The sequence below is a fragment of the Protopterus annectens genome, chromosome 4.part1, assembly GCF_019279795.1.
Source record: "Protopterus annectens isolate FY-2018-M chromosome 4.part1, PAN1.0, whole genome shotgun sequence".
Classification (NCBI taxonomy): domain Eukaryota; kingdom Metazoa; phylum Chordata; order Ceratodontiformes; family Protopteridae; genus Protopterus; species Protopterus annectens.
This window is the reverse complement of record NC_056734.1, coordinates 991,596,764-991,610,583: the sequence shown is the minus strand read 5'-3', so window position 1 is coordinate 991,610,583 and position 13,820 is coordinate 991,596,764. Positions and strand designations below refer to the sequence as shown.

Genomic DNA, 13,820 nt, shown 5'->3' with positions numbered 1-13,820 from the left:
CTGGAACCAGGCAAGGGTGGCCTGACAAGTTTAGTTCTGTGAGGACGTTTAGTAGTTTATTATGAAACCATAACAAAAGCTTTGGATAGGTCTAGGAAGATAGATAGAAACTTGTCATTTCTGTGCTTGGTGATAGTACTGGTAAATGACATTAGTGCAGTGGTCGTACTATGACAGGGTCTAAAGTCATGCAGAGTACTAATTAGTAGCTTGTTAGGATGGAGGCAATCAAGGACTTGTTTATGAACGATTCTTTCAAGTATTTTAGACAGAGAAGATAAGACTGGGTGATAGTTAGCTAACTCTGCTGGATGTGCCACCTTCATGAACAGGTATGATGCAAGAGGTTTTCCAGGTGGAAGGGACTAAATGTTCAGATACGACTTGCTGATAAGAACAGCTACGGGGTAGGCGATACCCTCCGCTGTTAGTTTGAGGAATTCACCTGGGAGGTTGTCTGCTGCTAGTGTAGTTAGCTTTAGTTTCTTTTGCAGTTTAACTGTTTCAGTAGAAACAGGTTGCAGCGAGAAGGTGTTTGTGTTATTACATGACTTAGTAGTGGTTGTTACAAGACAGAATGTTTGGTTATTGAACATAGCTAGGTTAGTTTCTCTGAAGTATCTATTAAATTGGGTAGCAATATTTTCTAAGTTGCTGTTGGTAAAAGGGGGTGTACTAATTTTGCCTGGTTCCAGTATCCTATTTATGGCTGTCCAGAATTTGTGGGTTATTACTGTGTTTGGTTTCATTGTTGTAATAATAGTTAACTTTGTCTAGTTTAAATTAGCTTTTTTGTCTTATTTCTGAATTCCCTGTAGGTCTGTAGTGCAGGATGGGACCTGGTTTTGTACACATTTTCACAAGCCTTGCCCCCCCCTTTTTTATTTCCAGAAGTGACCTAGTTTCTTTGCATATTTAGATTTGATTTTAATGTTTCTGAAAGGGGCTTGGGAAACTAGGATGGCCAGAAAGGTTTTAAAAAATAAAAGCAGTCTATTGCTTCTTTCAGGGGAAATATTTTAAGTGGGGACTAGTTACAATGTTTAAAGGACGTTTATAAGATCAATGAGGTTTAGATGTTTTTGTTTCATATTTGCTGGTATGTAGTTGGTTTTGGTGGGTTAATTCACTGTTTACGTAGGTAGGTTGGTAAGTGGTCACTGAGGCAGTCTGGCAGACAGCCAGCCTGTGAAGACAGGTCTTGTCTACTGGTTAAAATCCAGTTGAGAATTAAGTATTTATTAGTTAGCTTATTTATCCTAGTGGGAGTTTGTAGGAGTTGGTTGAAGCTATACAAGTTTATGCATTCTTTGGGATTAGGGGAGTTGCAGTCTTCCCAGTCTACATTAAAACAGAATAGAAAAAAGTTTACAAAGCTGGATGGAGTGGACTTTTTACTTACAATTCTGTCCCCCCCCCCCCCATATGGTTACAAAAACCTGCATCAGTCTCAAGGTCTATTATAAAGGAGTCTTTACATGATACTGAAGACAACTGTATTTACATATAAACATCTGTTTACATACTCTAAAATTTATGACAAACATTTTAGTCAGTTAAGGGACCTTTTATTATAGAACAGCTATGCTTGTGGTGTCATCATGTAAAATGCAGTAAGAACATTTATTAAAGACAACATGGTTTTCTCACTAAAATTTTGATATGTCTGCATGTTAGAGTGTTGATATATTTACTTCCAAGTACTGTTGAGTTACTTTTAAACCAACAAAAAGTAACTTTTAAACAATATTTATTTTTTTTTACAAAATACTGATATTGGTGTTCCCTGGCTGCCATTACTGCATAGCAAGAACTTTTACTGACTACAAATATTTAGTTTAGTAGAGGGTAATTCTAAATGCTACAACTTGCATTGACTTATGATTTGTCCAGTATAGAAAAGATGATGCAACAAACTATGGCTGTGCATAGAAACACCAGAATAAATGGAATCCTGATATGGTAAATTGGCCTAATGAACTTTTAGCTAATCTGCTTCTACTATTGTACTGAATTTGAACTAGCTTCTTATAAATTAACATAAAAAACTGCTACCAGTTTAATAAAACAGGGGTAACTTATTCAGCATTATGCATTATTTTTTCACGTATATAAAACCACACAATCCAGCTTTTTTTTTTTTTTTTTTTTTTTTTAATATAAACAGAGTGCTGCCAACAGAATTTTTCTCTAGCTACAAGAGCCTATAACATCTTGGAAATATGTCCTCAATTTCCAAATAAAGAAAATACTTTCTGTACTGGGTAAAAAGGACAACTGGACTGAAAGGGACTTATGTTGTATGTTCAGGTAGGCCTCTACTACTGGCTGCCAACAGCCAGACACGACTATACACCAATACAAGCCATGGCTCCGAATTAAACTTAGTTCAATAGTAAGGGGAAAATGCCCGGTCCAGCCAACTACGGAGTCTGTCGGCAACCACAGAGCACACACTGTTAACAACTTTAAAAGCTTAAATGTTAAAATGCATTAAGAACAAACTGCTAGTAAAGTCACTAAACAAAGATATACTGCTCTCACCTTAAATGCATGAAGCAGACAACAAATATTATGAGGGGAAAAAAATCACAAGAAACAAGTCATCTACTCTCTCAACTCACCCACACATACAACGGAATCAAACGCTGCAAGAGCCCCCAAACCGACACAATCTTTGCCAATTTAGTTGGTACTCAAACATAAACAAATCAAACATCTGGAACGTTCACAGTCTTCTGGATCTCATAATGAAAACAGTCAATTAACTCTAAAATATGACAACTTAAGTGAGATAGCACACGTTTCATACAGTGATACTACACCCATCAGTGCAAGTGTAGCTTTCCGAAAAGTCACCAACTTCAGTTCAATCAGTATAATTCCTCATCAAAAGTTTTCCAGAGGAAAAGTACAAATAACGGCATACATCAGTTTGAATGACATACAGAGAAAGACATTTTAAGAAGTACAAAAGATTTGCCAGGGATTATGCTACCACGTACCAACACAAAGATAAAAGTTTTGACGTTTCTAACTACAAAAAAGGAGCGTTTTAGCCACATCCTAAATGCTCTCCTCTTAACACTGTACTTAGCACATTAGCTAATCCTCCTTTCTTATTTGTAATCCCCGCCCCTTAAATTTCGCCTTACTTACCTAAAGACATGTTAAGCTTGTCCACAACGTTATCAGAAGTTCTCCTGCCGCCGTTCTCACGGGCTGAACTAAGCCCAAAACCACTCATGTTTACAGAAATAACGTTTATCAGTCAGTGATCCAACAGGCCAGTCAGCAGGATTATAAAACAATACCCTAACGGTAGTCGATAAAACGTATAACGATACCTTTACCACATAAAGCCAGCGAACGATTAAAAAGCTTAACCTAAACTCAATACAAAACGTCCACCCTACAACAGACTCACAGACAATATAGTAGAAACGACGTTGAACACTGGAGCAGGGAGATGACAAACTAAAGTCTCGCAGAGGGTTCTGGATATTGTAGTCTGGTTGTTATTCTACTATTCTAAAAAAAAAAAAAACAAAAAAGTAAAGCCATCTCAACTGTCCAGATTTTTGCCTCATATTTTTGGTCTAGTTCATAAAATTGTGATTTTTCTGGAAAATCACTTGCATATCATTGAGGACTGAAGTCCGAAAATAATGGCAGACCGTTGAGTTTCAAACTTCATATCCATCATTCATGCTAATACAAAACCTGTTATTCTATTAACTTTCTAAGTTTGTAATATTTAAAAAGTGTCACTATTTTGGGGGCCTTTGTCCCCCATTATTTGTGCCTTTGTCCAGATTTCTTGCTCTCAGAGGCCGAGAGGAATAATATGAAGTCAACTCTGCTCTCCCCTTCATAAAATATGAAACATAATCATTCATCTCATTCTCTGGTACCAGCTTTATCCTTTAGGATTGCTGGAGAGCCAGAGCCTATTCTAGCAAGCAGTAAAACACTAGTCCATGGCAAAATGCAAGTTCAAACCACAGGCATATGTATGCTTAAATGACCAGGAGACCTGTCTCTGTGGTGATGAGAGATTGAGCTCTGACTGCAACCCAGGTGAGGAGGGCTAGGTTAGTGGTCTCAGCATTGGATAACCCTAGCAGGGGATAAGTGAAGACCGCTTGCTTCTCTGGGGAGTAGAGAGGGGATGTGCGCACTTGAGGATCTCACTGGTGAAGACCAGACATACCATTGTCCATGCTTCTGGTGGAAGGACAGGGCTACTTGGTGGGAATACCCCTTGCAGAAGTGAGGAGGGCACTCCCTGCCATCAGCCCATTACATGCTATTAGCTGTTAGCAAGCTGCTTCATGTAGTCTAGAGTTTGATTACCCCCCCCCCTTTGCTTACTGTGTGATCTTGAGCAAGTTACTTAACCAGACAGTACCTGAGGACAGGTGGGAAATTCAACTGGGCTTTCAGTGATCTAAACGGCATGCCCATGAACTACATATCATTCTTATTTTCACATCAGCTTCCATTTCCTTGTGCAGCACTGTGTCTAGAATTGATGATATTATAATTTCACTTTCTTCATTTACTCTACTCCCCTTGATTCATAAGTGTGTATATCGAATAACATGCAAAAAAGCATGCTCTTAAACACTCACAAATTGCTCACCTCATGTACTTGCTGACTCCATCTTCTCTGGAGTGTTTGCATACTTTGACATCGAACTTTTTTATTTATTTTAACTGTATAAATACACTGGATACAAGTGCTTCTTTTCAGGGGTTACCAGGAAGCACTGACTAGTTATGTGATATGCTGAGTCACACAGTAGGCAAATTGGAAGGAATTAAATCTTGTACCTTGGGTTTCAGGAGTCATCTCATTAATAGTTCATAGCCTTAATCCTTTGTTCTGAAAACTTCACTGTAACACAGAACTTTTGCTTCCTTCCCCTCAAATTCTCACTCACCACATCTAAAACAAAAAAAAATGGTTGCTGAGGAATTATTTTCTCCCAGAAAGACCACTGGCAAACCGTCCTTTACAGAAAAGGATGGTGGTACAGTTCTTGGGACTGTCACTCAGCATACTGCATCTAGGCTTGTTTTTACCTACTCTAGTAATGTTGAGATTGTATGGAATATTGCCAAGAAGAAATGGCCTGGTTTATTAGCAGATGATTCTCTTAAGTTCACCATTCGGAACAACTTATCACTTAAGAGGCAGCTATGTTGGGTTGGGAGGGTGGCCTAATGGTTAAGGTGTTTGCCTTACAAACACAAGGTGCAGGGTTTGAGTCTCGCAAGGGATAATTGGCTAGGTTTAAAATGGCTCGCAAGGGCAGTTAGCTTAGTACTAATCTATGAACCTATGTTATCAGCATTCAGGGCACCAAATGCTATGCTTGGCTCGTAAAGGGACTTTTCCTTGCCGATTGTGCACAGCCCGTGCTTTCATCCTTGTTAAAAGTTCTCTTGAACATCACCTGACCTCCACTGTTAATTTTATGCAGATTGTAGAACTAAAAATGTTGTTTATTGTACACAGTGTTCCACTTGTTTCTATGTTGGTAAGACCAGCCAAGCCATTAAAGATTGAATTATTCAACATTTGCATGACATCAGATATACCAAACTTAATAATGCCCTTGCTAAACATATATATGATTCAGAATCTAATCACACTTTTAAGTTTTTTGTTTTAGATGTGGTGAATGAGAATTTGAGAGGTGGTGATTTGAGAAACAAGACTGAATGCACAGAACTAAAATGGATCGTTCAGTTGTAGGCTGATAAAATCTCGGCTTGAATGAAGCCATTTCTATTGGCAGTTTTAAAGGTTTGTAACTTAAGGCATCAATAAATTGTTTAGTTATGACTTTAGTTATACTTTATATTTAATATATTATAGTTTGTTACCTAAGATATTGGATTTCTCAGCTATAACTTTAAGAAAGGCACCATTGTCTCATGAATGAATGACTTACATGTGACTTTATGCATTCATCTGATTTGCTGTTTTACTTTGTATGGCACTCTTTTTTCCTGAATGAATGCTATATGTGTGACTATTTTAGTAGAAGCTGATTGGTTGTTTTGTCATTAGATAAGTTTGTTGATTTATAGCATTATTAGTCTTTTCAACTGGTCTGATGAAGCATTTTTTCACCGTGAAAGCACTCACCATTTTTATTGGCTTTATATTGTATATTAAAGTATTTGCTTTTATTCTTTCACAGAGCTTTATTTATATATTACATTACCCAACTGTGACTTGCCTGAGATGTTGTCATGGTAAATCAAGAAATCTTGCTTTTTGATAACTTGGAAATTAAGAAATGTGGGATTACAAAACAATAATTATATTTGTGAAACATGACAGAACAAGAAAATGTGGAAATATTGGACTTTTTTTGGAGTTGTTAAACTTGTAGGGGGTCTATATCACAAAATCGAATGTTGTGAATGCTGAATACTGGAAGGCCGAACTTGGTAGTTCAAAAGTTGAGAATGTCGAAGCTGCAGAAACCCGAATTCTTTCTCAGGGAAAGAATTCAGTTGGCCATTTCTGCGGCTTCGGCATTTTCAGACCGGGTCAAGGTAAGTGTATGAATGGGTAGTGACAGACTTTAGGGTTATGGCACGGGTCAGGTAAGTGTGCGATAGTGATGGACTTTAGGGTTAGGAAGCAGGTCAGGTAAGTGTGCGGTAGTGACGGACTTTAGGGTTAGGGCGCAAGTCAGGTAAGTGTGTGGTAGTGACGGACGTTAGGGTTAGGGCACGGGTCAGGTAAGTGTGTGGTAGTGACGGACTTTAGGGTTAGGGCTGGGTTAAGGATAGTGCATAGATAGTGGTATATGTTAGGTTTAGTGTAGGTTTTGAAGGTGTTTGGTGTGATTGTGTTATGTGTGTGTTTTTCGGAATAGCAAATTTTTCCCTGGGAAAAAATTTGCTGTTTTGAAGTGTCAATGTTATTCGAATTCGATCTTCCAAATTCGAACTTATGGTGTTCGACATTTTGGAAGTTCGATTTCGTGATATAGACCCCTTGTAGGGGACTCTAAAGCATATGTCCTACTTCATGTCAGTAATGTTTGGAAAAATACTTAGGAGGGGGTAGAGGAGGAAGAAAGTTAACTGTAAGTAAAACATTTTTTTTCCTTAATGGTACTATGCATGATTTTCTTTGCATGTTATAAAGTAAAGTTTTCTCAGTTATTTTGAATGTAATGAGGATGGTAATGTAACTAGGTGCGCCTGTTTTTTCTCCCTTCTTCTCTCTTTCTCCTTGTTCAGTTTTAAGAAATGCAGGTACTGCAATGTAAAAAGAAATAAAATGTGGATAAAATAGCATGACAAAAGAAAAATAGTGTGCTTTCTCTCATTCTTGCATAGGAAACGGCTGGGTTAAGGACATTAGCTTAATCTAATAAGTTTTAAGAAAAAGCAAGTAAATTGAAAAGAATATTGACTATTATATATAGTAAACAAATGTATGCTTGGCAATTTTGTATCTGGTTCTCATGTCTCTAGGAGACAACCTGATAAAGCGAAATGGTTTGGAGAAAATGTTTTTGAAAACATTCAAGTATTTTCCCAGTTGAGAGAGGTATAAAGATAAGACAAAGCCAGACAGCACTTAGTAGCTTAGTAGAAGCACAGGCTGTACTATGTGTCTTAGCATGGATAACCTTTTTAGGTTAGCTCAAGTCTGTGTGTGTGGCTGTCACTTTGGAACATTTGTTCCTATTAGTAAGGTAAAACTTCAGTATTTGAAGATGTATTTTTTGTGTTATTATTCAGTTAATAGGTCTTAGGGGTGTATTAGGGGTGCTTTCTATTTTTGTTTGACAGCTTTCAATAAAACAAAAAGTTTTGTAAGACGTGACATAGGCTCAAATAGAGATGACAAGAAACAACTGTATAAAAGATTAACCTGCCAAACAGTATGTAACAGAAAAGGTGGAATTAGACATTTAACAAAAAAGCTGTTATACATAAAAAATAATAACTTTTCAAGAAAATGATGCTTTCTGTAATGTATTTAAACATTAATGTCTCACAGAAAAATACAAAAAAGAAAGAGTAATGAACTACATCAAAAATGTAGAGTGCAGATAGCTAGACTACAGGAGACACACTTGGAAAGAACTCAAAATGTGAATTTGATAAAGAAATGTTTTCAAGATAATTATTCAGTGGAATACCTGGGGCAAAAGAAGACAGGAGTACTTATATTAATTTATTTTATTTTATTTTACATTTGTTAACCGGGCTAGTCTAACTGGATATATTTCCATTTTCAGTAGAGGCCCGGGGAGAAAAGCTCCATTGGCAACAAAAAATTGAAATAAATTAAAAATTACAAATTAAAAAATCAATATTAATACATAGTAAATGAACTGATTTCAAACAGAAGATTATTAAAAGACAGGAAAAAAATAAGATTACTAAAAAAATAAAGTAGTATTAATAAGGTAAAGTAGGTATTTACAGTAGTCGGGTGACAAAAAGGTACAGGATAAATCAGTATACAGTAAGATAGATACATGTAGCCTATTAATATATCAAACAGGATAAGGACTTGCAGAGCAACAAGCAGAATAGATTATTCTAGTATGTTGAATTCTATTAAGCAGTAACAGTCCTACTTCAATGAAAGTGAAATAAGTAGAGGTTCAAAAGGAGAAATAGCTATAGCGAAGGAGAAGATTAGTCAGGGTTGCTGCAGGGGCATAACCAATGTGTTTTCAGGTGTCTTTTGAGGTTTTGTTTAAAGAGAGGTAGCAAAGAAATTAAAGTTAGTTCATTAGGCAGTAGGTTCCAGTTTTTTCCCACTGAGTTGGAAAACAGAGACTCTCCAGCCGTATTGTAAGACTTGCTTATGCTAGCAAGAAGTTTGCTGGAAGAGCGAAGGGAATTTAGATTTTTATAGGGGATAATGAGATTGGAGAGTATAGGAGTGCTGTTAGGTTTATATAATATCTTGTGGGCAATGGTGAGTTGGGAAAGTTTTAATTGGTTTTGAAATTCAAGCCAGCCTAGCTGCATTAGATTCAGACAGTGGTGAGTTCTAAAAGGATTGCCGGTGGCAAATCTGGCTATGTTATTATAGGAATTAGCTAGTTTGATGAGATTATTTTTCTTTAGATTAGTGTATATTGGTGAGGCATACAGAAGAGTTGAAATTAAATGGGAGTGTGCAATCTTAGTTCTGGCTATTGGTGTTAGGAAAGGTTTAATTCTATATAAGCTGCCTATTTTTCTATTGACAGTTTTTATGGTGTTATTTATGTGGTTATCAAATGTAAGGTTATTGTCAACAGTAATACCTAGCAATTTAGTGGTAGAATCAGGGTATATAATTGTGCCATTATTGGAGATGACGGAGAAATCTATGGGGGAGGATTTACTGGTGGGTGTGAAGAGAAGGAGTTTAGTTTTTTTTAGCATTGAGTATGAGGTAACGTTTTGTGAACCATGTTTCAACTATGTTGAAAACATTCTGAGTAAGTGAAAGTAGATCAGTAGGAGAGTTTGCTGAGCATACTAGTGTCAAATCATCTGCGTATTGAATGCAGGTGGCTTGTGGAATGGCTATATGAAGGTCGTTGATAAACAGTGAGAAGAGAAGTGGGCCTAGAATAGAGCCCTGAGAGACTCCGAGTGTGACTGGCAGGAGGGATGATGTAGTATTTTCCCAGGGAACTGCCTGTTGCCTATTGGTAAGGTAGGACTTGAACCATTTAACTGCCAGACAGTCAAGGGAAAGGGATTCAAGAATGTTGATAAGAAGGGCATGGTTTACCATGTCAAACGCTTTTGAGAGGTCAATAAAGAGAGCTGAAGAGAGGTTGTTTTTATTACGATTTCTATTGATGGCTTCTGTAAAGGATAGTAGGTCAGTTGTGGTGCTATGGGATGGCCTAAAGCCATGCTGACAGTTTGCTATGATGTTATGTTGAGATAAATGGTTTAATAGTTGTTGGTGAATGCATTTTTCCATAATTTTTGCTAAGGGTGATAATAGGGCTATTGGCCGGTAGTTGGAATAATCATTGAAGATACCCCCTTTGTGTAGAGGGATAATATGGGAGATTTTCCAGATGTCAGGAACAATTCCTTCTTTAATGGTTCTATTTATAAGGATGGATATAGGATAAGAAATTTTTTTGGCTGCTTTTTGCAGGTATTCAGATGGAAGTTGGTCAGCAGAAGGAGTACAAGGTTTAAGTTTTTGGATGAACTTATAGATGAGAGTGGTAGAGATGGGTTGCAGATGGAATGTTGCTAGAGTGCCAGGTATAGTGGTGGGGAGGCTTGAGTTGTCAGGGACTAGTTGACTGGCTAGCAATTGTATGGTCTCTGTGAAGAAGGTATTGAAGGTATTATCAGTTTGGTGGGGGGTATTTTGTTCAGCCTGAGATGGGGAAGGTGTGCGAGAGTGGCCTGGGTACAGGAGATTATTTATACTAGACCAGAACTTTTGGGGATTGTTTTGGTGATTTTGCTGTAATTTACAGTAGTAGTAGTTATTTTTGTCTGTAAGTATTGCCTTTTTTGTAATATTTCTTAAAGGCTTAAAAGTTTGTTCATCTGAGATATTTTTGTTAGCTCTCCATTTAGCCCAGGACTTGTTCCTATGTAAAAATTTTTTATCTGGTTTCTTTAGAAAGCCAGGGGGCAGGCTTGGACTTCATTCTAATGGACTGTTTGGGTGCGTGTTTATTGAGGATAGATAAGAATTTAGAGTTTAGGTATTTAACAGCTTCTTCAAGTGGTAGGGTTTTTAAAGGGTTCCAGTCATAGGCTCTAAGTTCATTTTGGAATAGTACTGGGTTAAAGTGTTTGTTGGTACATGCAATCCTATATGTGGTGGGGGGTAGAGATATAATTTTTTTGCCTTAGGATGTAGGTCAAAGAATGATCGCTTACATCGTCTGGCAGAGTTCCTACCTTGTATGCTTGTTTCTATTTATTTATAAGTATCCAGTCTAAGGTGCTCTCTTTCTTATTTGGTTTATTGATTCTAGTTGTGGAGGTAATAGTTTGACTAAAGCCATGAAGGTTGATGTGGGAGGTAGGATTGTCAGCGTTAACAACTTTCCAGTCAGTATTAAAATCACCAAGTATTATTGTTTCTTGGGGGTAGGTTGAGGACACCCAGCTTAGAATATCCTCTATAGTATTGATATTACCAGGGGGTAGGTAGATACAGATGATATATAAAGATTTATTTTGGTTGATTTGTAATTTGGTGATAAGGACTTCTGAGGTGGGTTGTATGGTAAAGTGGAGATTTGAAGTCCATCTTTGAATAGAACTGCTACTCCCCCACCCTTGCTTTTTATTCGGTCTTGTCTTAATATATTATATCCTTGGGGAATGATTTCATTGTCTTTGGTATCTGGTTTTAACCATGTTTCTGTCAGGCAGAAGATATCAAAGCAGTGAATATCCAGAAGGGCATGGAGATGGGCTACTTTGTTTTTAATACTGCGGATATTTAGGTGTCCTATTAGAAAAGAGTTAGGAAGTTTAGGGTGGGTTATTAGGGTAGCAGGATTTGTAGGGCCAGGGTTTGGGTGGATGTCACTGTCCTTTAAGGAGGGATTACTTTGATTGTGGAAGAATTTATAAAGTAGGTTAGATATTTTACTTTCTTTACAGTGGGTTTATTGTATTTAATGTGGGAGAATCTATGGTATTTAGGTAGTAGATAGGTGGGATCAAAAGTGATATTAGTTTGAATATTAGGGAGTATGGGAGTATGTATAGCTGTTTGTTTTGGAGAGTAGTTAAAATGGTAATAATAACATTTTTCAAAGGAGGTGATGAGGTAGGTGGAGGTGAGAGCAATTGAAATTAAAGCTAAGAGTATTGGTTTGGTCATTTTAGTTTTTAATAAACCAAAAAAACGGAAGCCCTCCAAAGTGACCAAAACCAAAAAGCAGGAGTGCAGGTAGCTTGGAGAGTTAAAACACGAACTTGCCACAGTGCCAGATAAAAAGTTTTTATTCCAAACGCCAATACAAATCCACCATCATTTTAGTTTTTACTACTAAAGGTATCTTGTAGTGATATGTATAAGAAGTTTTAGGGGTTAAGTCCATAATTAAAAAAAATGTGGTGATGGATAAGAAGAGAGTTTAGAGATAGGAGATAAAACTTGTTAGTTGAAAAGGAAGGGGATAAGGTAAAATACTCAAGTATTGGGTTATAGTCACAGGTAGTAAAAAGATGTAGGGGTGTGGTTAAATTTGTAAGAAGGAAGGGATTGGTAGATTGGGAGAGAGGGTGTGGTTTAAGTAGTATAAGTGTAGGACCACTGGGGGGGTGGGTGGGAATTGGGGGTAGGGGAGTGGAGTGAGCCCACAGGGCAAACTGAGCGGGTCACAGATGAGAGAGGCTGGGGGCAATCAGTTGTACAGTGAGACTGTGTTCTACAAGCTTTGAAGTAGGTAAGAGGCACTTACTTTATTTAACATAAGACATAAGGGGGTGAGCTTTTAGTAAAGATGTGAAGGGGAAGATATAATATTAGAGAGTTCTATAGCAGGAAAGAAAGGTTATCTAGAGAGTCAGATTAAGTAGCTCTATAATTGGGGTAGTAAGTGAAAATAGGATAAGTTGTCGGGTTTATTTAAATTTTAAGGCTAACAAGGCTAAATTCCTTTCTACAATCCTTCAAGGGGTGCGGGTGGGGGGTAGTTACCTGTATTAAGAGTACTAACAGGGTAACTAAGAGAAACTAGTACGCAGGGCTAGAGGAGTTTGGCTGGCAGTAAGAAACAACTTTACATGCCTTGAGTTCTGCTGCCCTCTAGTGGTATATATATATATATATATATATATATATATATATATATATATATATATACATATATATATATATATATATACATATATATATCTATATATATATATAGGAAATTACATGAGATCCACTAGTAAAGGAGCTAAAGGGAGGGGAAAAAAAGTAGTATATTAATAGCTTAATATATGGCCTATGGGGTAGGTCCACGGGTGTGCTGGCCCTTACAATACGTACAACTTTAAAGCACTCACAAAATTAGTAAAATACCTAATAATAACTGTAGGTTGATAAGCAAGGAGAGACTAGGTAGTTCACCGTAGGGTTTACAGGTTGGGTATTCCCTCGTGTTCAGATAGGATTTCTTAGCCTTGCTAGGTTGCTGAAAAGGGGCAGCCTGTAATTCAAGCACAAGGCTGAAAAGCTAATAATAACTGTAGGTTGATAAGCAAGGAGAGACTAGGTAGTTCACATAGAGTTTGCAGGTTGGGTATTCCCTCGTGTTCAGATAGGATTTCTTAGCCTTGCTAGGTTGCTGAAAAGGGGCAGCCTGTAATTCAAGCACAAGGCTGAAAAGCTAATAATAACCGTTGGTTGATAAGCAAGGAGAGACTAGGTAGTTCATGTATGGTTTGCAGGTTGGGTATTCCCTCATGTTCAGATAGGATTTCTTAGCCTTGCTAGGTTGCTGAAAAGGGGCAGCCTGTAATTCAAGCACAAGGCTGAAAAGCTAATAATAACTGTAGGTTGATAAGCAAGGAGAGACTAGGTAGTTCACGTAGGGTTTGCAGGTTGGGTATTCCCTCGTGCTAAGATAGGATTTCTTAGCCTTGCTAGGTTGCTGAAAAGGGTCAGCCTGTAATTCAAGCACAAGGCTGAAAAGGGACCACACACCACCTGGAGGACAAGAGTAGCTCCAATAGTGATAGAAGAGGATACAAAAGATAATAACGGTAGATATGTAGTACTAAGGGGCTACTGGCAAGGGAGGAGGATTACACTGGCATCTATTTATATTTCACAAAAACTT

At 37.5% G+C, this 13,820-nt stretch overlaps 1 protein-coding gene across 1 annotated transcript in view; it reads right to left on the bottom strand.

Moving 5' to 3' along the window:
• FYTTD1 (forty-two-three domain containing 1) overlaps positions 1–3,458 on the bottom strand; it is a gene marked incomplete in the record, with an annotated part of 977,528 nt that extends 974,070 nt beyond the window's left edge. Inside the window, 1 exon segment of the mRNA XM_044070693.1 lies at positions 3,160–3,458. Within this exon segment, the coding sequence (XP_043926628.1) occupies positions 3,160–3,247 (88 nt within the window).
• Positions 3,459–13,820: the final 10,362 nt, after the last annotated feature.